This window comes from Rattus rattus, chromosome 6, assembly GCF_011064425.1.
Source record: "Rattus rattus isolate New Zealand chromosome 6, Rrattus_CSIRO_v1, whole genome shotgun sequence".
Classification (NCBI taxonomy): Eukaryota; Metazoa; Chordata; class Mammalia; order Rodentia; family Muridae; genus Rattus; species Rattus rattus.
This window is the reverse complement of record NC_046159.1, coordinates 31,161,052-31,187,947: the sequence shown is the minus strand read 5'-3', so window position 1 is coordinate 31,187,947 and position 26,896 is coordinate 31,161,052. Positions and strand designations below refer to the sequence as shown.

The following is a 26,896-nucleotide window of genomic DNA, read 5'->3' as shown; positions in this document are numbered from 1 at the left end:
TGTCCACCAGGCTCGTGTGACCTGCTGGTGCATGCCTGCATTTTAAAAGGTTTTAATGTGTCACTGTTTAATTCTTCCTGGGGAGATATTTTCTAGGTGATAGTGATATTTTGTAAATAATATACCTATTCCGTATCGGGAACGCGGGGAGGGAAGGTGAAGTCAGTGCGCAGCTAGCGAAGTTCCTTTGCGTCCAGGTCAGACGGGAGGGGAGAGAGAGGCACCTGAAGCCTGGGCGGTGGCTTCCGGGAACCACAGCGGGTCCAGGCAGTGTCTGGGACACTTCCTAAGGATCGTGACATGTAGTGGCAAGTGGGAAGACTAATTAAAGGAAACCAAAGACAAGTGGCCAAGAGATTCGGGCAGGTAAAAAACAAAGGCACCCAGGCTATGATGGCATTACCTTCCCCAGGCTACCTCCCGTCCCAACCCAAGCACACTGACTTTCTGCCGCTGATACCCAGCAACCTCAGGCGTGACCTTTGCTTCGTTGATTGTTTGGGGTTTTGTTTGTTTGTTTGTTTGTTTGTTTGTTTGTTTGAGATTGGACCTCATAGAGTACAGACTGGCCTCAAACTCAACAGGTAATCAAGGATGGCCCTGAAACTCTAATCTACACCTCCCGAATCCTGGTCTTACAAACCTGTGCCACCGAGCCTGGGTAATGTGCGAGCAGGGGTGGGACTCGGGGCAAAGAACCTTGGGAATTTACTGTCTGTCTGGACCCAGGCGGGCACTCCCGACCTGGGCAAGTGGGAGACAAGGAAGGAAGAGAGAAAGAAAGAAAGAAAGAGAAAGAGAGGGAGGGAAGGAGGGAAGGAGGGAAGGAGGGAAGGAAGGAAAGACAGACAGATAGGAAGGAAGGAAGGAAGGAAGGAAGGAAGGAAGGAAGGAGGGAGCAGATAGGAAGGAAGGAAGGAAGGAAGGAGGGAGCGAGGGAAGGAGGGAAGGAGGGAAAGACAGACAGATAGGAAGGAAGGAAAGAAGGAAGGAAGGAGGGAGGGAAGGAAGGAGGGAAGGAGGGAAGGAAGGGAGGAAAGAAGGAAGGAAGGAAGGAAGGAAGGAAGGAAGGAAGGAAGGAAGGAAGGAAGGTCCTCAAGAGTCAGATAGCGAGCACTGGGGCCCTTCATGGTGTGACTCTCTAGCCATGTTGGTTGTGCACTGGCTACAGTGAAGAGCCCCTAACCAGCAGTGCAAGGGACAGAGGTGCCCTGCACAACAATATCTAGAGGAATGGAAACAGGCAGTGGAGAAGTAGCCCAGCAAACAGAGTCTGAGGAACAGGCAACACTCCTGGAGCTGAGGGGAGACAAAGGGCAGAAACACAGGAAGAGGGCATCTCTTTTCAACCCAGCAAATATTTTTATTAGTGTTTTTACTGCTTGGTTATTGTTTACGTGGCGGCTGGCATGCTAGGTTAGTGGGTGAGTGGGTGGGTGGGGAGGTGGGGAGGTGGGTGGGAGGGTGGATTGGTTGGTTGGTTGGTTGGTTGGTTAGTGGCTTAGTTGGTTAGATGATTGCTTGTTCAGTTGGTTAGTTACTCCATTGGTTGGCTGATCGATTAGTTGGTTCAAGTTGTTCAGCCCATTTATTCATTGATTATTGATTGATGGTTATCCCATTAGTTGATTCCGTGCTTCTGATCTAGTTGTTTGATTGGTTGGTTGGTTGTACAGTTGGTTGGCTATTTGGTTTATGGGTCAGCTGGTTAGTTGGTTGGTTGGTGGTTTAGCTGGTTAGTTGGTTGGTTGGTGGTTTAGCTGGTTAGCTGATTTGTTGGTTGGCTGCTGTTTGGTTAATTTGTTGGTTGGTTGGTGAGTTGGGAATCATCAATATGGACAAATCCTAGGTTCTGTTTCCTATTTGAAGTATTTCCTGGACTTCCTTACTTAAGAAAATTCCATCATGGCTGGGATGCAGCTTAGTGATGGGGCACTTGCCTAACATGTAAAGTGCAGGGGTCCACCTCCAGCACCACAAAGCAGGGTAGAAGGGAGAAGAGTGGGGAAAATGGAGAGAGACAGGGCAGTTCCAGAACCTAACCGACCTCCTACTTACACAAAAGCATTCGACCATTCGAGAAGATTCATCTGGCTCCCTCTTACAGCTCTGTGCAGGCCATTTGGCAATGTAAAACCTTGTTCAAGTTCATGTGATTTGTCCACAAAGGAGCTTCACATGAGTGCCAAGGTCGTGATGTAGAAGGAGTTTTATAGAGTACTGCTACCTGCCAGGGACTGTGACCGTCACACACACACACACACACACACACACACACACACACACACACATGACTGACTCCCCTGTGGCTCCCCTGCCTCAGCATGAGCAGCCTGGAGGCACCTAGAAAGCTCTCAAGGTCTCTGAGCTGACATGCGTGTCTTCTCGTCTCCATCGGGTCTGGCCTTTGCTGATGGCTAGCGATAGGGCTCCTCTGTGGGCCAGCCTCTGCTGCCTTGTTCTTCAGCAAACATTCCAGGGAGGTTGATCAGCCTGCGGCTAGTGAAGTCGCCATTCAGTTCGTCTGTATCACAGCCTAGAAGCAAACAAACAGAAGGAAAAAAAATATATATATATATATATATATATATATATATATATATATATATATATATATTCATAATGGCACAGAGGAGGCACACTTTTCTAATAGCAAGACCAGGACAGCTCCAGGCTGTTTCTGCCTTCCTGCACTCCCCTGGAGTCCTCCACAGCTCTCAGGAGCAGAGGGGGTCCTGTGGGCCTAAAGACAAACAGGAAGCAGCTCTGAGGGTGCTTATGAGCCAGAGTGAGCCTAGCAGAAGGCCCAGAAGCCAGGCCTACCCTCACATTCCAACCCTTTATCTTCAGAGTGGGCCAACGGGGTAGCACTCCCTGAGCGGCCTTCCTTATCTGCAGTTTCTCCAGCCAACATGACTTGAACACTTTTCAGGGCCAAAGATGGCGTCTGTGCTGAACACATATTTATTCATGCGGTTGTTCCCTAAACACAGTAAATCGCCCATCTCTACAGCACGTGCACCTCATTCCATATTTGATGTAACGCAGATTTGAAGGTCTCAAAAGGATGTGCGTAGGTTCTGTGCAAGTGCCCTGAAGTTCTACAGAAGGGGTGTTAGAGTCTCGACCCATCCCAAGGACTGGGGGGTTGAGGGGGGAGGTCCTATCCCCATCTGTCAGATGAGTCAGATAAAGCTCCAGCAGGCAGGCCCTGTGCCCGCGGCCACAGTAGGCTCTGAGTTCTGCTAGTAGCAGTCAGGGGCCCAACTCTGAGGCAAGTTGACTGTTTCAAAGATCCCCCAGGCTTGTTATCCTGCTTCATCTTCCTGTACCGGGGTTTCTCTATGTCTCACCAGCCTGTTGGTACAAATGAGTCACCTAGCCAACCGGTTATCATCTCACCAGTCCAGCCCCACCCCCGCCCCCCACTCACCTGGTCCCTCAGCCACCCACCTCAGCACTTCCTAGAGCGAGAGTCCCTGAGATGTTCACGGACTCTCCTCCTTCAAAGTTTACACAGGCAAGAGCACCACGGAATCTGGCAGAGTGGGCTTCCTGGGGCTGGAGAGATGTGACCCACTAGAAGTAGGGGATCAGGGTTCTGGTGGTCCCACGAGCGAGCAGCCTCAGTGCTACCCTCACTCTCTAGGAGCTCTGCTTTTTCTTATCTACAGAGGGAAGGGGGGTCCTGTTGGTTCTCAGCATGGTCTCCAAGCAGCTACAGACTGGGACATGGGACCTCGGTAAGACACACACGAGTAGTGACACACACAGCCAGGGTGCCGTGGAGAAAGCTCCAGGAGAGAATGGAGGGATTGTGGGAGGGGACACGCCTGACTGGGTAGAAGCCCATGCTATCAGTTCCAGAGGGTTTAACAGTCCTGGTTCTGTGCTGTGAGCCTCCACCACCCCACTGGTCCCTCCAAGCCAAGTAGGGTATGGACAAGGAAACTGATGGGGCTCGGACGGACAAAGACACTGGACTGAAGTCACAACGCTCATGAATGGTGGGCTTCCTATAGAATCAGATCTGAGGGTCCCCAACTTTACATCGTGGATGTTGTCTCTACCAGTGTGAGACCCAGCACTGAGAAACTCAGCTTCTGTGATCTTCAGTCAAAACCCTTGCTACCTTGACTGTAGTTCTTACTTAGCATAGGATCTTCCATCATCTTCCCATCCACACAGCCAGCGAGGCAGGAACTCCCTGAATTCCAGCAGGACCCAGGGGCAGGGGTGTGCTTTCACTCTGGAGCTGTGGATGTGGCTCAGTGGTGTAGAGCTCCTGCCTTGCATGCCCGAAGCCCTGGATTCTGTCCTTAGTACTGCATAAACCAACCAACCATGGGACACATGCCTGTAATCCCAGCACTTGGGAAGTAGAAGCAGGAAAATCAGACGTTCAGGATCATCTGAACTTTCTCAGAGCTTGGCTGTATGAGTCTCAGAAAGAGGACAGGGAGCAGGAGAGAGAAGCTGGAAAACAATAAACAACTAGCATTTTCTTCCATTTTAAAGTTAATTATTGTAGGTGCATGGAAGGGTGGCACAGAAGGGAACAGCACTGACTGCTCTTGCAGAGGACCCAGGTTCAATTCCCATCACCCAGTGGCAGCTACAACCTCCTGTAACTCCAGTTCTAGGGCTGTGATGCCCTCTTCTGACTTCCGTGAATGACAGGCATATACATGGTGCACAGACACGCGTGCAGGCCAAAATACCCATACACTCTTTTAATGAATTAAATCCAACAACATTTTCCAAAATGAACCAGTGCCCAGCAAGATGGTATGTAGCTGCAATGTTACAAGCTGTGTACCCACCCTCTATGCCCCCAGCTCTTGGGCCGGCTGTGCGTGGCCTGGCATCCTGTCTTTTCTGGCACCATGCCCTGAATGTATTAGTTTTCTGGTTTCTGGGTTTTCTGACCAGACTAAACTCAATGACCCAAGGCCACCCAATATCCCAAGATCTCCACAGACTGGCCATGAGTTTGCCCCTTGCAACATGCTATGACTTCAAAAACATCTTGAGGCTGGGTATGGGGGCACATTTCTTTAATCCCAGCACTTGGGAGGCAGAGATGGGCAGAGCTCTGAATTCAAGGCCAGCCTGGTCTAAATCGGCCAAGGCTACACAGAGAAACTCTGTCTCAAAAAAATAAATAAATAAATAAATAAATAAATAAATAAATAAATAAATAAATAGAAAAGAAGGAAGAAGGAAGGAAAGAAGAAAGAAAGATAGATAGATAGATAGATAGATAGATAGATAGATAGATTGATTGATTTTTAAGGTTTAGGGCTAGAGAATGGCTTAGGGGTTAAGAACACACACTGCTTTTCCAGAGGACCTGCATTTGGTTCCCAGCATCCAGATCATCTGACTCACAAATGCCTGTAACTCCAGCTCCAGGTAAATCTGACACCCTCTTCTGCCTCCTCAACTACATACACTGCATGCATGTGACATATCTACACACACACACACACACATACACACACATACACACACATACACACACACACATACACACACAAACACATACACACACTATTTTTACTTATTTTTAATCCATTTTTAATTTTTACTTATTATTTTTAAATATTAAGCCAGGTGGTGGCAATGCACACCTTTAATCTCAGCACTCAGGAGGCAGAGGCAGGCAGATCCCTGTGAGTTTGAGGCCAGCCTGGTCAACAGAGCAAGTCCCAGACAGTCAGGTCTACACAGAGAAACCCTGTCTCAAGACAAACAAACAAACAAACAAACAAACAAACAAGCCTTTTCTGACTGAGTAGGTGATGACAATCTGCGTTTGGGTTTGAATTTACGTTTCCTTGAATCCTAGAGAGGGAGAATTTTATGTTACATATTAGTCATTTTCATGGCTTCTTCTGTGAACTATCTGTTCCCAATTTACTAATTTACAGTGAGAAATGTCACTGCCAAAGGGACCGGATACATGTGTCCTGCTGCCAGCACTGAAGTTCCCTGTAGGCACAGTCCACAGAAGGCCAAATCAAATCAGAGACATGCTTGGTAAGCAAGAGGGGAGGGAGGGGCTGGTGACGAAGCCTTGTGGCTAATGGCAGCCTGAGACCTCCCTCTGGGATCCTTCCTGTCTCTATCTACTGCCTTCCTGCATGTCCAGCCGTTCTTCAGAGGGAGAGTTGACCGTCAGAAATGTTACTGTAGGTACCTGCAGTCCCAGCAGGAGGGAAGAACAGCATTCAAGGCTCGCCCAGCCCCAACTGTGTAAAGACTTAGAAGCCAGCCTGAGCTACATGGGACTCTGGCTCAGAATAAGAAGGATAAATGAATACTACTGCGTTCGGAGCAGGCCCCTGTCATCCTAGCTGCTGAAGAGGCTGAGGCAGGAGGATGGCTTGAGCCCAAGAGTTTGAGAGCAGCCTAAACAACAGAGCCAGAGAGGGAGGGGAAAAAGGAGGGAAAGAGAGAAGGAGGGAAAGAGAAAAAGAAAGAAGGGAAGGAGAGAGGGAGGGGTCCCTCTGGCCTAGGGTCCCACCCTCTTTTCCTTCTGGTTATTTTATTGTTGTTTAGAGTCCGTCTCACTCTGCAGTAGGAACTGGCCTGGAACTCATGTTAGTCAGTCTCCCTTCCAGCCATGCATGCATGTTCGTGCCTCATGTACGGTGCTCTCAAAAACCAGAGGAGAGCATTAGATCTCCCGGGAACTGGAGTTACAGATGCTGTGAACGGCTGTGTGGGTGCTAAGAATCAAACCCAGATTCTCTGGAAGAGCAGCCAGTGCTCTTAACCACCGAGCCACCTCTCCAGTTCCTTGCTGTCCCTTCTCAGAGGACAAAACTTAGCCCTCTTTGCGCTGCCCCCGCCCTCAGCTGCACACCTATTCCTGGGACATTTACAAAGCACAGCTGATACCTTCAGGGTGTTTGCCTTCCTGGTTCTTCACGAGCATAAGCAGAGCTGGGGTCTGTGAAACCCCATGTTGTGTTCTTTGCACGGAGCATTTGTCTGGGAGCCTGTGTGATTTTCCTTCCTTAGTCTTCAGACAGTGACCTCTGGAAGGTTAAGACTCACTGTGACTGAGGCCTTTGAGCATGCAAAGAGGGTGGGAAACATAAAAATCTAACAAGCATGAAGTTCTGGGTTCAAATCCCAGCACCACAGAGAGGGGAGGAATCAGAGAGGAGCTCTTGGAGGAGGGTGGGCGTAGAGGAAAGATTGCTCAGGGAGTCAGGGAGGAAACAGGATGTGAGGTGGGCAGGCCTGGGGCCCTCTTGCCTGCAGCTTGTAATAGCCTCTTCCGCTCAGCCTGGGCCCTCTGGCTTATTCTCCACCCCAGACCTCCAGAGTCCAAGCTGGGCTGAGTCACTCCCCGCTCAAGCCTTCCAGGTGTCATTTGTGAAAAGATTCAAACTCCTAAGAACACCAGGCCAGCCCTCACAGCAGGAGCCCGACTTTTCCTTCCAGGCCTAGAGACTTAGATTCCAGTTCTAGTTTGCCACAGCCACCAGTATCAGATCCTTTGTCCTGTCTAGACTTGTCTCTCCATCTGTGTAAGAGGCACCTTGAATTGGTTCACTGTCTTATAGGAATGTTGACTCTGTAAAGGGGTCTTTTGCCTGAGAACCATGCATATAACAGTAAAACGATACCATAACATGCTTATGAATATAATTATTCCTGGGCTGGTGAGAGGGCTCAGAGGGCAAAGGTACTTGGGGCCAAGCCTGACCAACTGAGGTCAACCCCCTGGAACCATGTGGTAGAACGAAAGAACCAGGATTTCCTCTTACCTCCCATATGAGCACTCCCATACATACCGCGCATATCCATAAATAAATAAGTGAAACTTTACATTTTTAATATAATCATTTCTATTAGAATGTAAGTATAAAAACTAAAATCTTGAAGTCAGTTGGAGCCCTGATCAGGAAGCAAGGGTGTTAGCCATACCCTCTCCAGAGAGAATTCTAAAGCTTAGGACATTCAAAGCGTTATGTTGTCCAGATGAAGCCATGGAGTAAGGGCCAATAAACACACGTGATGACCAGGTAGAGCACAGCTCTGGTCACCAAGCTCTGCTATCCTATATCTGTGTGGCCCATAGCGAGTTACAACTAGGAATCGTCTACCTGTCCTGAGAATCACGTGAAGCACAGCTGAACTGGGAGTATGTGACTACTGTGAGTCCTTTCCTCTTTATCTGCCAATGCATAAAGGGGAAACTGAGACCCCCTGCAGCAAGCGGGCTGGGTGTTCCATGAACATCTGTGTCTGCCCCAACCTGGCAAGGGGCATGGACATACCAGCTCAAAATCCTTGGCAGAAAGCGTGGCGTTTGGCCCTGCTCTGTAGTCGGCTGAGAAGGGCTCAGAGAAGGAAGAGTCTGAGGAAGGTTCCGGAGCACGTGACTGGCTGCCCCTCCCATCAGCGGCTCTTATACAAACAGCGTGCTTCCTCTCTTCACTAGTCCTGGGGACCGCACATGAGGAATTTTTTTCTCTCCTCCTTTTTTTTTGCTGATTAAGTTCCCCCAAAAGCCCCTTAAGAATTTTAATAAGAAATGCAAAAATCAACAAAAGTGCAGCAAAGTCTTTCCTGTTATTAAATAAGGGAAAGTAAATATTGCAGATCGGACATATTTCATAAGAGGATGTTATGTTTGGGTGGGAAAAAATGAGAGAGAAAAGAAAAGACTAATTTGCTTTCTGGCAGCAAATGTGTCTTTGCTGAAATTTGGTTTCAAATCTGATGACGGGAGCATTGTCGCTGGCTTGCATGGAATTTGGACCTTTGACATATGAGGTGAGTGTGCTCAGACAAGCAGGAAAGTTTTAGATCTCTGTCCTGTGAGTAGAGGACAGAGTTCTTTAGCCACTCAGAAAATTATAACTCATGGAGGTGCAGGGACCACAAGCAAGACAAAAGCAACCAGGAACAAAGAACACTTGCATTTTAAGAGAGAAAGCAAGACAAACGTTCTCTTTTATCGCCATTTTAGAAAGAGGGATGATATCATAAATGGATAACAGTACGGTCTCCTCAGCACAATGAGAGAGCCTGCAGCAACTGGGGGACCAGGGCTTGCATGTGGCATCGGCTGTTTCTTCTGTGTTACCTTCAGTAAAGCACATAGCTGTTCTGACTCTCATTTTCCTCATCTTTGTAATAGAGACAGGGGGCTGAAGAAACAGCTTTCTGGGTAAGAGCATGGACTGCTCCCACAGAGGTCCCTGGTTCAGTTTCCAGTACCCATATGGTAGCTCACAAATGCCTGTAACTCCAAGTCTAAGGGATCCGACACTCTCTTCTGGCTCCACAGACAGACAAACACACCTGTGGTGCACCTGTATACATGCAAACACCCATACACATACAATAAATCAAACAGAACCTAAAACGGATTGAATGAATGAATGAATGAATGAATGAATGAATGAGGCAGAATGAGTATCACCTACTAAGAGGTGAACACATGTTGCTGCTCTTGTTGCTATGGAAGAAATCCTCCTGGAAGGAGCAACTTAAGGGAGAATGGTTTATCTTGGCTCACAGTTTCAGGGAACACAACTCAGCAGGCATTGTGGCTGGGTCTGTGGTAGGGCTGCTTGCAGCTTTTCACACCATGGTAGACCAGGAGGCAAAGGCTAGGGCAGGAACCCCATGACTCACTTCTGCTAGCTACACTACCCCCTAAGGTTCCATGGCCTCCCAAAACAGCCGCTAGGCAGAGACCCAGTGGGCAAATACACGAGCCAGCAGGGGACACTGCACACGCAAACCCTAAGAATGAGGAATAAAAGAGCAGAAAAATAAGCCCCAAAAGCAACAGGGTCAGCTCAATATTCACATTCTGACAAGTAGAAAGGGGTGGGGATGGGGGGTGGAGAACAGAAGAGAAAAAGGTCACAGCTGTGCACTGAAGAACAGAATGTGCTCTGAGGGATAAATAAAAGGTTCATTTTATTCGTTTATAAAAGTTTCACCCCAAACTGTGTTCACATGCCTCATCCATCTAACCTTCACACGTAGGCTATATGGTCCAGCCTGCTGCGTGTCAAGGCTGCAAACTCTAGCCTGCTGCACATGAAAGCTATGAATGGTACAGCCTGCTGCCTGCGAAGGCTCTGTGGTCTAGCCTGCTACACACCAACACGCAGCCTACAGCCTCCATCTGCCCTTGGCCAAAACGTCACTGTGCAGCACAGGAGGTCACTTGATTGCTTCTTTCTCTGCCATGATCAATAGAGCACTGGCGCTTAGGATTTTTCACGCCTGTCAGCACCGCCCTGGAAGACAAAAAGCAAAAGTGAAAACTGGGTTTACTTTCTGACTGGAACACCTGGCATTAGAAAGTGGGTGCCGCCCAGCAAGGTCACGTGTGACCACAGCTTCAGAGAAAATGACCAAAGCGCAGGACGGAGGGGAAGTGGGCTCACAATGTGGTGGCTGCCAGCCAGCAGCTTCCACGACAGGCCTACGTGGTTCTGGCCTCTTCTGTCCTGTGTCCTCCCTGAGGGGGTCCGGCAATCCCCCATACCTATCTCCCTGCAGGGGTGGATACCTGGGCCCTGCAAATGCTCCTGAATGGAACCTCACCAGCTACAGATCCTGGGACCAGAACTGGGGCCGCATCCTTCCTGGCTATCTTCAGGTCTCAGAGTGCTGCTGCCACCTGCAGACCCCAGACAGCCAAGCCTGGCTTGTTCACCTCCCTGAAGCATCTTTTGTATTTACATAAATAATAGGAGAAATAATGTGGCAATCTGTTTGCATTCCCACCACCCAGGTTTATTTCCATGGTTTTCGTCTTTTTTTTTTTTTTTTTTTTTTTTTTTTTTCTTTTTTTTCGAGCTGGGGACCGAACCTCAGGGCCTTGCGCTTGCTTGCAGGCAAGCGCTACCACTGAGCTAAATCCCCAACCCGCCTTGTTTTGTTTTTTAAGAAATGAACCATTAGAGACAAAAATTAAAGTCCCTTTATCCACTGCCAGTTGGGCACCATAAATGACCAGGCATTGGTATATAAACGTCTCTCTATGTATATCCAGCGTGTGATGTTTTGTGGTTTAATTTTCATAAGTAGGATTGTATATTACCCTACATCCTGATCATGTGTTTGAATTTAGCCCATCAATACACTTACGGAGAAACGCATTAAGTTAGCTTGTCCATTTTCACTACCACACACTATTCTACTCAGTGGATGTTGTACATGTGTGCCTATGGCGCACTTTATGAGTGTGCCTTCCATCTAGGGAGGAACAGTCAGGCTCTTTCTCTCAAAACATACACATGCGCATACAAGCACACACAAATGCACACATGAATGCACAGGCACACACATGCACACTCAACTACATGCCACCAGTTTTGATTTAAAAGAGAAGCCGGGCTGAAGAGGTGGATCACCATGTAAGAGTGTTTACTACTCTGCCTTGGAACCTGAGTTCTATTCCCAGAACCTACACCCAGTGGCTCAACTGCCAAATAAATAAATATTTTTTTTTCTTTTTAAAGAAGTCATTTGGGGCTGAGAGACAGCTCAGTGATTTAGAGCACTCACTGTTCGGTCCTGCAGAGGACTGGAGTTCAACTCCCAACACCCACACCAGGCAGCTCACAATCACCAGTCTGTAACCCCAGCTCCAGGGGGATCCAACCTCTGTCCTCACGGGGCACCAGCACTCCTGTGCACAAACCGATACACAAGACACCTGCCTATGCATAGGCAGTTTTAAGAAGAAAACTCTGTCTCTACGAGTAGTACACACGCGTTTCTCTAAGAAATTGGCCCCACAATAGGATATGTTAGATTGTTAAAGGATGGCAAGAAATGGACACAGTAATCCTGGGATCCAGCATGCCCTCGAGATGTCAGCAGTGTGTGACCTTGGACAAGTCATTTAACTGTTTCCTTCTAGTGAAACCGGTGTTCTGATCTCTAACTTGCAGGGTCTTGAAAAGGATCAAGCTCTGTCCCTCTAAAAAGGAGCGGAAATGGGCCAGGTGACTTATTTTCCTCAATAATACTACGGTGATCTGGGCTGTTTGGCTTTGTTTTCTGTTTCTTTTTTGGTTTTTATTTATTTTGTTTGTTTGTTTGTTTTTTCTGACAACCGCAGAGGCTGGATACCACGCAAAGGCCCAGCAAACGAGAACCTCGAGGGCTCGCTGCTCACCCCTCACCACGAGGCCCCGAGTTAATGCGAACCCTTGCTTACAGGTGAAATAAGGAATAGTCATGTCGCCCCCCTGAAAAAGTTGTCGTAGGGCTTCTAGCAGCACGGGTCTCTCTCCTTTCCTGTGGCTCAACAGATTCTCCCTCAAAGCTGTGAAGAACAGAAGGGTTGTTCTGCCGGCGGAATGAAGCTGGGTTTCATCCTGGGTTGGGTAGATTTGGTGTTTGTTTCTCAGCTCTGGTTGAGCATGGCGCTCATCAGCACAAGGCTTCACCTGGAGTGGTTGAAATTTGCTGAAATACCGCCATCTCGTGGTCGCGATGCAACACTGCAGGGTCCGGCCTCTCGGACAACAATGGTGCGACAGGGGCTGCCCAACCCTGCTCAGAAATGCGGCTGGCTCCCCATTGTCTGCGGGGTAAAGTCCGAAAGCCAAGCCTGGAACTCAAGCGCCTCCACAATCGGCCCCGCCTTGCCTATCCGGCCTTATCTCGACTCCGACCTCCTGCCCTGGCTAGGCCCAGCTCCTCCCTGAACCTCCAAGCTGGGTCCAGCCTCTCACTATGGCCAGCCCAGTACTCTAGACAGCCTCTAAGCCAGCTCTTCCAGGAAGCCTTCCTGGTCCTCCATCACCGCATCAGGGTCCCCACCACCATCACTGCTTCCCATAAATTCTTACAGAGTCGTGTTTGTTTCAACACTGAATGCTTGTGTTGGGTGCTTAAACTAAGTCCTAGAGTCCCATGGACGGTGGGGAGTTCATGGAGCCCGCTCTGGTTCCAGCCACCGGCAACGGAGACAGAGGTGGTGGCACCCAACTCACAGGCGTGCTACGACAACCACACAACGGCCATAGTAGAGGTGAGGAGGATGGCTAGACAAAACATGGGGCATCAGTTGAACACGAACTTCGGATTAGAAAACTGTTAAATCTGTACCCTACGTCACATGCGTATAATCCCAGCACTTGGGAGATGAAGGCAAGATCAGGAGTTCAAGATTATCCTGTGCTTCATGCAGAGTTTGAAGCCAGCAACATCAGACTGTTTCTGTATGGAAAGAACGAAGAAGGAAGGAAGGAAGGTAGGTAGGTTATGACTGCTCCTAGGTATGGTTAAGGAGTAAGTTTATAAGGGAGAGATAACCAAAGGCAGACACATCTGGGACAGTTCAAAGTGGTCATGACCCTGAACCATGTGGGGAGAGAGGGGAACTAAGTACAACAGCTAGGAGGCCAAAGGTACAAAAGGAGAGGGAAGAATCTCTGGGAGAATGGCAGCCCCAGCCCAGTCCCTGGGCTGGAGAGTTCAGGGTAGAGGGTGATGATGGAATGCCAGCCGTACCCTGTAACAGGTGGGGACTAAGGTATGCTGGGAGAATCTGGTGGCCAGGTCTACTTCGATATGATAAATGGACACCTTGGCCACTTGTCCCAAGTTTGAAACTTAACAGTTAACAGTTTCAAACCCCTTTCCCCACCCCAAAAAAAAGGTATGTATGTAGGGGAAGGGCAACTTTTAAATATATATATATATATATATATATATATATATATATATATATATATATTTCAAAAACTACATGGTGAATCCATTCATGGCTCACATTAAGATTTGGTGTCCCCAGACAGTTGGGGATGCCTTTAAACCCAGCGCTCAGGAGGCAGAAGCAGGCAGATCTCTGAGTTTGAAGCCAGCCTGGTCTACAGAGTGAGTTCCAGGACATCGAGGGCTACACAGAGAAACCCTTATCTGGAAAAACAAAACAAAAAGCAAACAAACAAAAGACTCGATGTCCATTTCCAGCTGTGTTTACTGCGTAGTAGACAGATGACCTTCATACTGATAGAAATGTTGGCTTGCTTTCTTCTATCAAAAGTAGTTTACACCTTTAATCCCAGCACTTGGGAGGCAGAGGCAGCCGGATCTCTGAGTTTGCAGTCAGCAAGTTCCAGAACAGCCAAGGCAATACACAGAAACCCTGTTTCAAACTATAGATTGATAGACAGACAGACAGACAGATATCTAAGATTCCGTAAATCTCCCCTACCTAGTACAACTCTTGTTTATGCAAAGCACTCCCCCACACCCATTCCCAGAACTTAATGGCCTGAAACTCCAATTCCTTTCCTGCATGGTCTTTGCCTTGGATTCTTTTAAAACTAACCAATATCAAAAATCTGTGAGATCAGCCCCCAGCCAATGAAAAAGACAGAGGCATCATCTGCCCGTGAGTGCTTACTTGCCTGGTTTGGGTCTCAGTGCAACCTTTCTGAAGAAATAGTTTGCCAAGCTTCTTTCACTTTAGTCATGTATTCCCTTATGTGACACCTAGATTATTTTCTGTTTGTTTCTAACTCTACTCTGGAACTCTGAAATTAATTGTGTGTGTGTGTGTGTGTGTGTGTGTGTGTGTGTGTGTGTGTGTGTGTGTGTGTGTGTGTGTGTGTAAGAGAGAGAAAGAGGAAGAGGAGAGAGAGAGAGAGACAGAGAAAGAGAGAGGAAGAGAGAGAGAGAGAGAGAGAGAGAGAGAGAGAGAGAGAGAGAGAGAGAGAGAGAGAGAGAGAGAGAGAGAGAGAGAGAGGGAGAGAGAGAGAGAGAGGGAGAGAGAGAGAGGGAGAGAGAGAGAGAGAGAGAGAGAGAGAGAGAGAGAGAGAGAGAGAGAGAGAGAGAGGAGTGCACGCTCCCGGCTGAGGCTGTCCACCAAAAGCCCACCTTCTAGTTCCAGCTCTCAGAACAACGAACAAAGGCGTGCATGCTTTCTGGATTAGTGAACGCCAAGATTTCTACACCCTTGTGGGTTTTCACTCGTGATTTCGGTGTCTCAAATGCCCCCAAGCAGAGCGCTGAAGTGATGCAGTGTTGCTCGGCCAGGAAATGCGATTTACTGGAGGAAATATGGCTCAGATAAGCCCCTGGCACACACCGGTTAGTGCACTGCTGGCTGTGAGGTCAATGTTAATGAATCAACAGCAGATAACACAGAGACTGACTTTAAATAGAACCACCAGTGTGAAGCAAGGTTATACGGACCACAGGGTGAAGAAGCTGTGGTCCGAGGCTCCCAGAAGCCAGTCCCGAGTTCTCCTGAGAAGAACAGGTCAATATTTGCTAACTTTATAGGATACACATGACTACCAGAAATAGAATTAACTACACACTTGTTACGAGCACGTGTGTCTATGTTACACGTATATAATACAGTAAGAGATTCACACTAGGATATCATGAGTGAGATCTTACGTGATGTTCAAGGTTCTCGTTTTATTGTTTTTAAATTGATTTATTTTATGTTTATGACTGTTTTGCCGGGCTTGAGAGATGGCTCAGAAGTTAAAAGCATTGCCTGTGCTTCCAGAGGTCCTGAGTTCAATTCCCAGCATCCACACGGTGGCTCCCAAACATCTGTAATGGCATCCAATGCCCTCTTCTGGTGTCTGAAGGCAGCTATACAAAGGGGGGGGGGAGTGTGTGCCACCACATGATTATTTTGCCTACACATATGTCTGTGTTTGGTGCCAAAAAAGGGTATCATATCCCCTGGAACTGAAATTACAGATGGTTGTGAGCCACAGAGTAGGTTCTGCAAATTGAGCACAGGTTCTCTGGAAGAGTGCCCAGTGCTCTTAACCCCTGAGCCACCTCTGCAGCCCCCTCTTGGTGGTGGTGGACTTTGTTTGTTTGTTTGGTTTGGTTTTTTTGAGACAGGTTTCTCTGTGTGTAGCCCTGGTTGTCCTGGAACTCACTCTGTAGACCAGGTTGACCTTGAACTCAGAGATCCTCCTGCCTCTGCCTCCCGAGAGCTGGGTTTAACAGTGTGTGAGAACAGGGCTCCACTTCATGTTGTTCTTTCAAGGGATAAGCAAGGGTCTCAATCTATTGCCCAGTCTTGAACTTCCAGCCTCAAAAGATGCTAGGCCCTCGGCTTCCCTAGTAATTATAACTATAAATACATACCGCCATGCCTAGGTAGGGGTTATTTTCAAATACTCCAACAAGGAAATCAAAGTTGAGATATGAAGAACACGAAAGAAACAAGAGAGCAAAGGTTGGAAGTTTAAGAAATACTTTTTCATTTTCTTTTGTTCATTTTTATGGACCCCAGGCATTTGCATGCTAGGCAATGGCTCTACCACTAATTCATACCCCAGCCTAGGAGGGAAAAAGAAAAAAAGAAAGACAGGATCTCACTATATAGTCTTGGCTGATCTGGAACTTGCTATGTAGACCAGGCTGGCCTTCAATTCATAGAGGTCTGGCTGCTTCTCCTTACCAAGCACTAGGATTAAAGGCGCTCACCACCACGCCTGACAGAATTTGGTTTCTTTAGATATTTTTTTTTAAGATTTATTTATTTTACATACGTGAGTACACTGTCGCTGTCTTCAGACACACTGGAAGAGGGCATCGGAAGATCCCATTACAGATGGTTATGAGCCACCATGTGGTTGCTGGGACTTGAACTCAGGACCTCTGGAAAAACAGTCAGTGCTCCTAACCACTGAGCCATCTCTCCAGCCTGTCTGTATTCTTTGTTTTACATTTTGTTGCTGTGGCTATTGTTGTTGTTGTTGTTGTTATCTTTTGTGTGTTCTTAAACAGTTTCATATACGGTATATCTTGATGACAGCCATCCCCAGCTCTCCTCTCCCACCCCACTACTCGCCCACACATCCCTGCCTATCTTCCTTCCCCTTGCCTTTTATCTTTTCAGTCATCCATCAGATGCGATTAATACTGCTGGCTAGAACTTGAACTGATCCTTCGGCCTTGATCTTGACCAAGGCTTATGTAGGTAACCAAGCCCTCTGTGAGTTCATGAATGCCATGGGCTCTGTCATGTCCAGAAGACGGCATCCTCCCATCCTCTGGTTCTGGCCTTCTTTCTGCACCATTCCCTTTTCAATGTTTCCTCAGCCTGGGGCAGGCAAGGGTTAATGTAGAGATTTCCGCTTAAGACTGAGCATTTGGCAGTCACTAGTCAGCATTTTGATTGTTACTGAGTCACCACTGCCCTCTCCAGAGAGAAGCCTCTCTGGACGTGGTGAAAGCAGCACTAATCTGTGTGTGGGTATAACCAAAATATTTGGAAGTAGCTGGATCTCTTCATTTAACAAGACAATAGTAATTGGGTTCTCCTTAAGGTCTTTGACCCAGGCTTCTGGTCCTGAGACACAGGCTTCTGGTTAAGTTTACAACACCAAGCATGAATTCCCTCAGACAAACAGACCTCAGATCCACTCACTGAAATGTTGGTTGCCTCTGAACCTTCACACCATTATTACACCAGTGGGTACATCTTCCTTTATAGCATTCAGGGTTCATTACTCTGAATAAAATCTCCTATCACACTGAGGTCAAGGGCAGTCTTTTAGGACAAGTCGCTTCATATCTCATCTCTAAAAAAAATGAATCTTGTGTTGGAACCTCCAGGCAGTGAGCACTTTTAATCCCAGCACTGGAGATGCAAAGGCATCTTGAACTCCGTGAGCTTGTCTGGGCTAGTGAGCTCCAAGCAAACCAAGGCTGTACACTGAAAACTACATTAAAAAAAAAAAAAAAAAAAAAAAGTAAAGAGAAAAATGTGGGAATGCTGTGAGGATTAAGGCGGATAAAAGGCCCCTTAGCCTTATTCGTTAGACTTAGCTGGGGGATGGGGCGGAAGGTACCGTCAGAAGTGCTGTGCGCAAGCGTGCTGTGCTAGGACGCAGCCGGTCGTTTTGCGGCTGCGCGCAGCTGATTTTGCGGCCGCGCTGCTTGACGGCTACAGTACCGCCTCCAGGTTGCCGGGTAACCGTGGGCGCGCGTGGCCGCGTAAGGTAAGACTGACGGGAAGTCTGGAGCCGGCCGGTCTCTAGTGTTCTGTGTCCGGCGTGTGAACCGCTTCAGGCGTGAGTCGGGTGGGGGCTGGCTGTCACTCAAGCGTGCTGAGCACAGCTTCCTGATGGCTGCCGAGCACTTCGCTCTCAGTGACAGATGCCGTCTGTCCCAGACCCAGGCTGGTCTGCCTTGGCCCTCAGCCCTGCACCTCAGCTCTGGAGCTGTGCAGGGGGAAACACAGATGCAAGTGTGTTTTCAAAGGATGAGGAGCCCACGAGGGCTGGGATGGGACTCAGTTGGCAGCGTTTTCTGTCCCCAGCACTGCGCCAAACCAAGCGTGCGACTGCCCGCCTGTAATCCCAACTTCCAGAGGCAGAGGCAACAGTATCAGCTGTTTTTAAAGCTATCCTCAGCTACGTATCAAGTTTGAAGCCAGCCTGGGCTACGTGTGGCCTCATCTCAAACAAACAAATAAAAAAATAAATGATAAGAGAACTCGGGTGAGTTTTGCCATAAGAGAGACTTCTTTGACACCCGATCCCAAGAGTGTTGGGAAATTATACGGATCCACCTTTTCCTGTATGGTTTGTGCTTCGATTGACACTTAGAGGAGTATATAAAAGGGGTTAGGTTGACCATTGTGTGTGACGGTTCACGTCTTTAACCGCAGCACATGGGAGGCTGGGGCAGAAAGATCATAGTGAGTTTAAAGCTAGCCAAAGCTACATAGCAAGATCAAGTGTCAGCAAAACCAAAAATTTTAAATGATTACTTGGCTAGCAGGTTGGGGGAAGAATAAAGGATGGGCCTTGCTTTTGATGGACAGAAATGTGCTTTGTGGTGCTTTGATGTCAAGCCTGGCCAGGTTTCTTAACAATCTTTGCAGATACATTCAGCCTGGCCCCCCAAGTCCCTTCTCACTCATACAGTGAGGATAAGAGCAGTGGCTGGGCTGGGACTGTGGCTCCTTTGATAGAGCATTTTCTTTGAATGAGCGGGGCCCTGGGTTCAATCCCCAGCACTGGGAAAAGAAGCAAGTGAAAGCCTTTATATTTAGTCCTCCAGACCACTGTCCTGGTCTGGTCTACCCTATACATACATACCTGCATGTATATATTGCACTATAACAGGTGACAGTTGAGTGCTTGGTTATCTGATCCCCTGCAGCTAGAGTTGCAGGTGGGTATAAGCCACCATGTGCATGTTGGGAGTTGAACCTGTGTCTTAACTACTAAGCCTCTCTCCATGCCCGTGCATGGGTATCTTTGACACTCACTTGTCAGTAGTTCTAACTTTATGTCCTTGGTCCATGTTTCCCTCTGTCTTTATTGAAGTTCCTAGCTTCGAGAGAAGTTCCATGAAGCTGTCATAACACCGTGGCCAAAGCTTGGTGTTTCAGTTATTACCACTACCATCATCATTATCATCATCCTCTTCCTTCTTCTCCTTCCTTCATCCTCCTCCTTCTCCCTTTTTCTTTTCCTCCTTCTTCTTCCTCGTCCTCCTCCTCCTCCTTCGTTTTGCCAGTATTTGCCTGCCTGTGTGTCTTGTCTATGCTTAATATGCATGCAGTGCCCACAGAGGCCAAAAGAGGGCACTGGATCCTTGGGACGGGATCTACAGATTGATGTGGATGCTGAGAATGGAACCTGAGTCCTCTAAAAGAGCAGGCAGTGCTCCTGCCACATCATTTCTTTTTAATGGTCATGAAATGTTAAACCACCCACCTCCTCAGGTTCAACTCTCTATTGCCTAGTGGATGCTGGTTTGAGGGCAAGGGCACTCAGGTCATCAGTCGCATTCTGTCCTTTGTGAGGGGTTATGCGTGTGACCTAAGAGCTCCCTGTAACCTCTCAGTGTAGACCTGACCGTAGACAGCTGCAGGTTCAAATCCCCCACCTGCCTGGTGAAGCATCTGTCATTTGGAATATACACATTTGCAGGGGCCGTGGCTCAGTGGTGCTTTGTGCTGGCAGGTAGCAGGCAGCAACTTCGTGTTGCATCCAACTTGCTTGTGTGTGTGTGTGTGTGTGTGTGTGTGTGTGTGTGTGTGTGTGTTGTGTTCCACACTTGTTTTGTCTCCTTGGGTCAGCGTAAGACCCAGAATAAAGAGGTCTTCAGCTTCCTTGGACCCTTCTAGGTAATTCTCTGCCTGGTTGGTAGCTGTGTGGCATCTCACTCAGACCTAGACCACCATGAACAGATGCAAACTGTGCCTGAGTGGGACCCACAGAGAGGGCCCTGCACTTAACCCAGTGCTGTCATTCACAGGGCCCTTTACAGGCCTCACTGACCCGAAGGTCACCCTGACTATAAGATGGCATTGCTGGCACTCACCCCGTAACTGGTGACACCCAGTGTCGTCAGTGTATATATGGGTGATGCCACTCTGCCAGGTGCAGTCCCAAGCACTCTGGGAACCATGGCTGTGAGAAGCTGGTTTTCTCCCCCTTTATAGGTGAACTAAAGCCCAGAGGCTGGGGACTTTTGCCCAAGGTTTTACAGCTAAAATGCAGCAGCTTCCTGATTTTGGTGTGTGCACTGCAGAGACACAGAGTAGAATACAGCACGGGCGGTCTGGCTTCAGTCCCTGCACACACCCACTGGCATTTGGTGGGACCTAACTGGCCCTTAAATGACAGTGACTCTGCTATGATTCACGGGTTTCCTTTTAAAAGTGGGAGCCAGGCATGGTGACTCACCTCAAATCTCAGCGCTCGGGAAGTAGAGGCAGGGGGACCAGGAGTTCATGGTCATCCTCACCTACGTGGTTCAAGGTCAGCCTGGACCACACAAAACTTGTCTCAATAAAGCAAGCAAATTGGGCTGGAGAGATGGCTCAGCCGTTAAAGGCTAGGCTCACAACCAAAAATAAAGCAAGCAAACAAACAGAGAATCCTGCGGACTGACTGCCCGGGGTTTATAATGTTTCTTAAGGTGGATCTTCAGAAGATGGAAGTCTCCCTAGACTAATTCTGCCGAGGACACATTCCTGGTTTTAAATTAGCATCCTCTTTATATCCAGTACCTCTGAGTATTAGCAGTCCCTGGAAGACGCTGAGTGTTTGTTGGTCAAGGAAAATATGTTCTCCTTAAAGGTAGGAATTCTCAGGGTATGTAGCTAGGCCTTGGTGTTACCAGTTTCAGTTAAGGTGATGGCACTGGCTTCTTAGCGGTTTTAGCATCTGAGATACCCTGGTGACTTATGTCCTGTTACATGATGTCTTCTAGTTCATTGTTTTACAAATACTCTGCTTTTCCCCCAAAAGACCGTGTGAACCTTGTTCTGAGTGTGCTGGCTCTCTTGGTCCATGGTTACTGACTGGTCCCCTCCTTTGTCCTCCAGAGACCTGTTATCCTTGAGGAATGGCAGAGGCAGTCTTCCGTGCTCCAAAGAGGAAAAGGAGAGTGTACGAGAGTTACGAGTCACCGCTGCCCATCCCCTTTAGTCAGGACCAAAGTCCCAGGAAGGAATTCCGAATATTCCAGGCTGAAATGATTAGCAACAATGTGGTGGTGAGGGGCACAGAGGACATGGAGCAGCTGTATGGGAAGGTAAGCCCAGGCCTTTCCAGTTCCTTCCTGGTGACACCCCAAGCAGCCTTCAACTGTGGGCCTGAGTTAGACGTGCCCAACCACAAACCCACGTTCCAACAGCACATAGGGTGAAGCGGTGTAAAGACAAGTGATTTACAGTGAGTGAAAACTGACGGCCATCCCCACCGACTTCTGTCCCTTCCCAGAGGCCACTACACAGTCGCATGGGGCCCATACACCAGGGCCTGTGGGAAGTTCCCCGACATCTCTGCTCTCTCTCCTTGCTGGGCACATATTATATAGGACAGCAGATGAGACTGGTGACTTGCTTCACACATACACACACACACACACACACACACACACACACACACACACTCTACATATCCCTTTTGTTGCTAGGACAGTTTAAGAGCCAACCTGATGGGGAGATGGCTCAGCAGTTAAGAGTGGTGACTGCTTTTCCACAGGCCCCAGATCTGATTCCCAGCACCAACATCGCAATTCACGCTTGTCTGTGATCCCAGTTCCAGACGATTCAGTACCCTCTTCTGGCCTCTGAGGGCACCAGGCACATGTGGTATACAGATGACATATACCCAGGCAAAACACCCATACACATAAAATTTAAATGATGTGCTCTTTCAAAGTAACTGGTTGTTTTTTTTTTTAATTACACAAACTGATCAGGATGTAGTGTAAGCCACGCGTTCACTCCTTATAAGCAAACCTTTACTTCAGTGACATTGTAAATTTATGGAGCAGTTTCCTGTCACCACAGTCCAGTTTTAGGGTTGGCTAGTTTGGTTTGGTGCTGGGGTTTGAGCTGAGGGCCTTGTATTCTACCTCTGAGCGGTACCTGCCATCCCCACGGTGAGATATTTACTTACCTATGACAGTGAATTCCGCTCCTACTCCTGCTCCTGCTCCTGCTCCTGCTCCTGCTCCCTCCTGCTCCTGCTCCTGCTCCTGCTCCCAGCTCAGGACAGATGATGGGCATTCTGCCTCTCCTCTACCTTCTCTAGAGCGTTTACAATGATGTCAGTGGCCTTAGCCCTGGGGTCCCTGGGGGCCTGGTGCATTAAGGCCTCATTGGGTCCTGTCTGCCTACAGCTCCCTGCTGAGGGCTTTGTTCACAGTGTCTAAGGTAAAATGAGGCTCTACACATACTGGACAAGTTTTAATCATCTTATCGTTACTTGATTTTTTTTCTGTTTATTTATAATCAAAAGCAGGGAAATTATGTATTTAGGGGGAACTAGCAGGAAAGAGAGGAACACTTCCATTCCAGAGTAAGAAAGAATCCAAGAACACCTAGGTCTGCAGTGGGCGTAGCTCTCACTCCTGGGTGCACAGCATCCCTGAGCTATGTGTGAAAAGAAGCTGCCCCTGCCTGTTCTGGTGCCTTCAGGATGCCAGACACAAGCCAGAGCCATTCCTCATGAGAGAGACGAGCTGGTACAGCTGAGGGGCTGCAGAGATGGATCCATGAGTAGAGTACACAAGGTCAGACCCCAGCCCCAGGGGAAATAATCAACACTGATGGCATGCAGGTGTGCACACATGCACCTGCATGCCCATGTGTACACATGTGCATTGTACTCCACGTATGCATACATAACACCTGCACACCCACATGTGCACACACACTCACATGTACACATATGCACCTGCACTCCACATAGGCACATGTGCACCTGCACACCCACATGTGCACACACACCCGCATGTGCACACGTGCACATGAACACCTACCCGCACACACCGGGGTGGGAATGTATGATCATTAGACAGTCAGGGAAGCATGCGGCTGTTGAATAGTTCTCTTCTACTGCAGCTGCAAACCTAACACCTGAGCATCAACCATGTTTCTTCTCCGAAGGGTTACTTTGGAAAGGGGATCCTTTCAAGAAGTCGTCCGAACTTCACAATCTCCAATCCCAAGCTGGCTGCCAGATGGAAAGGTAAGCCGTGTAGTTTTCACTTGGTGCTCACGTGTCCTGGCGAAATGGTAAGTTCTGGAAGAGAGGCAACACCGACAGCGAAGAGCAGAGCAGCTAAGAATTTGCATCAGCACAGCTATTCCTTCTGGGTCTGTTGGTTTGTTTTTGACTGTCTCACTACTTAGCCCAGGCTGGCCTTGAACTCAGAATCTCCCATCTGCCAGCAGATCAGGCAAAAGGATCTTTTGTAGTTCTTGGAAATGTGCTTCACCTTCCTTCTGGAATGGTTTGAAGTCTTACACATATAGGACCTTGATTTCCATCCTTTGCCCCTCAAAGACAGGAAAACTATAATTGGGGCTTTTTGCTTACCCTTTGCCTGTAGGATGCTGTGTGTAGGAAGTTCTCCCTGCCTGGGCTACTGTCAAGATGAGTGTGGTGTTTCATTTGCAGAGGTAGAATTTACAATAACCATGACATTGTTAAACATATTATTAATATGGGGTTGGTGGTTAAACAACTTGTTGGATAAAAGTCCTTATCACCAATCCTCTGAGTTAGATCTCCCAGACTGACCCTGTGTTAGAGTGTGTGTGTGTGTGTGTGTGTGTGTGTGTGTGTGTGTGTGTGTGTGTGTGTGATTTATGAGAGTGGCTTACAGGCTGTGGTCCAGCTAGTCCAACAGCTGTCTGTCTCCTGACAGAAAGTCCAAGAATCTAATAGTCCTTCAGTCCACAACACTGGCCGTCTTAGCTGGTCTTCAGTGTACCTTGGAATCCTGAAGAAGTAGATGCTAATGCCAGCAAAGGATTGCCACAGCAGCAGGGTAGGTGAACTTGCCAGTGAGAATGAGGGCAAGCAGGCAAAAAGCAAAAGCTTCCTTCTGTGTCCTTTTTATGTGGGCTGCCAACAGAAGGTGTGGCCCAGATTTAGGGTGAGTCTTCCCACCTTAAATAATTTAATGAAGAAAACTTCCTCACACGTGTGTCCAGTGCTGATCTTTTTTTAGTTAATTCAGATGTAGTCAATTACATTTCTTTTCTCCTAATACATTTTCCAGGGCATCTTCCTGATAGTTAATTAAGCAATACCAGTAGGTTTAAACATTGAAGAATTGCCAGGCATAGTGGTATATGCCTTTAATCACAGGACTCTGGAGGAGTTCAGTGCCAACCTGGCTGGCTCCAAGATAACCAGAACTACAGAGACTGACTTTAGGAGGGAGGGAGGGAGGGAGGGAGGGGGAGAGAGAGAGAGAGAGAGAGAGAGAGAGAGAGAATCCTAAAAATTTTACCTCGTATTTTGTCATTAAAAACCACTGGCTTGGGCAATTAACACCCGTCGCCTAACAGAGAACTAAGTGAAAAATGTTGCTATTTCTCCCTTCTCTGTCCAGACAGCCAGAAGCCTCTCTGGCTAGTCTAGTTAACTCTTTGTGAGCCAGAGAGGAAGGAAAGGAAAAGAATTAAAATGCTTTGTATCGGCAAATATGCACAGATATACGCATCCATACGCACGTTTACATTTTCTTTCTGATTCTTGTTTACACATTAACATTTACATTTTTGTTGGGCCCAACCACCTGTCTTATACACTCCACAAGTATTCATGTCATGCATGCTTACATATACACATATACCTACCCATGTACATTATAGATTAGCAGACATACAATGGATGGATGGATGGATGGATGGATGGGGCAGAGCCCCTCCCCCCTAGCCAAACTAACCAACAACTTTATTTTTCTCTAGCCTTTTTATACCTTCTTTGACAAAAAGTTCTCTAGAAAATAACCTCAGAGATAAAATGTTACATAGAATGGGAGTTACAGGATGTTGATATTAAATTCAAAGCAGTGTTTCATTCTGCAAGCTCATTATAAGTTCAGAGCAACAGTTTTTTATATGGCCTTGCCTTATCATAGTACACACCTGTGGCTATATCCTTGGACCCAAAATGTTTTTCCTTGAACATAAATTTGTCCCGTCTGTTTCTCTTTTTAGTGTGATGATGAAATCTCTTTGTGTTTCTTATTATGCAGTCTTTACTTACTATATAAGGAGAAGGCACATTCGATTCTTGATTCTAACTTTATTACATCTTTCTAGCAAAACAACTAAAACCAACTCTTAAAACTTTCTTCCTGAAATTATTTGAATTGAATCAGGAATCCTATAGAATCATTAATTCATTTAAACAGCATCAATTCATGAAAGTTCATCTTTTATGTTGATCTGCAGGAAATCTGCTCAGTAGGGTGGGCTAATGCCCAGGGGTTATTAATTGAATGGTGACAGGAAAGGCCTATCAGCTGCAAGAAGCAATCCTGAGGTGAAGCCTCTGGGCCTTGCCGTCCAGCTCTCTCATCGCAGACCACCTGCTAGCCTCAGCCTTAGAAATGTGTAGAGCAGGACAGGGTTGTGGCCTCACTGTGACGTAAAGCTGTGAGCTGTGGGTAAACCAAAATGGAGGCCTAAGAAAGATGTATTTGGGGGCAAGAGAGATGCTCAGCCATTAAGAGCACTGGCTATTCTTGCATCGGACCCAGGTTCAGTTCTTAGCACCCACATGGCCGCTCACAGCCATCCATTACACTAGTGCCAGGAGAGCCACTTCCTCTTTCTGACCTCTGCATGTGCATGGTGCACAGACATACATGCAGGCAAGACACTGAGACACATTTTTAAAATGTTTCTTCTTAAAGGGGCAATCCATAGTGTTTTTGAAGATGAAAGAGCTTGAGGAGTAGATATTAGACCTGACTTAAAAAATGACACAAGTGTGCATGGATGGAAGCCATGTTACCTCTTGATGTTACAGAGCTGAACCATCTTTCCAGCCCTGAATATTTCTACAGAAGCAGGATTACATTGACATATTTAAATTTTATCATTGCTTGTGTTTTTGCGTACCAGTTAAAAAGTAAGAATAAAGCCAAACCTGATTTGATGTCCTAGTATTTGGGAAGCTAAGAGGAGGCTTGTGATTTCAAGGCATCATGGGCTACCTGCGAATGAACCTTAAACAAACAAATAAATACTGGAATGAAAGTAAAAGCCAGGCATGGTCAGACACTGAAATCTTAGCAATGTAGAGTAGAAGCACTGAAACAGGAGAATTGCTGTGACTTTGAGGCTAACGTCTTACATAAAAAAGAAAAAAAAGGAAAAAAAAAAAAGGATGTTGCAGGGTTTGTCTAGTGTGTGGACAGCCTGGATTCTGTCCCCAGCACACAGCAAGAGGCCTGGGGGTGGGGGTGGGGGGCCCAAAGGGGAGACCAGGCTTTACAGATCCGCCTGAGTAGCTCATCAAGGATAAAATTTGAATATGGCAAAGTAATCCCTCTCTTGTAGAAATATTCAAGGCTGGAAAGATGGCTTAGCTCTTAAGAGCACTTACTGGTTTTACTTGCCCAGGATCCA

The 26,896-nt window shown here is 47.5% G+C and overlaps 1 protein-coding gene across 3 annotated transcripts in view; it reads left to right on the top strand.

Annotated features, from left to right (window-relative positions):
- Nucleotides 1-283: 283 nt before the first annotated feature.
- Nucleotides 284-26,896, top strand: part of Tsen2 (tRNA splicing endonuclease subunit 2) — a 53,470-nt gene continuing 26,857 nt past the window's right edge. The window contains exons 1-3 of one of the 3 annotated variants that reach the window (XM_032905876.1): nt 284-366; nt 21,338-21,546; nt 23,411-23,492. In XM_032905876.1, the coding sequence (XP_032761767.1) occupies nt 21,358-21,546; nt 23,411-23,492 (271 nt within the window). In that variant the 5' untranslated portion in view covers nt 284-366; nt 21,338-21,357. Of the gene's footprint in view, nt 367-17,981; nt 18,492-21,337; nt 21,547-23,410; nt 23,493-26,896 lie in introns of those variants that run through there. The other 2 variants (XM_032905877.1, XM_032905875.1) reach the window with 2 other exon arrangements.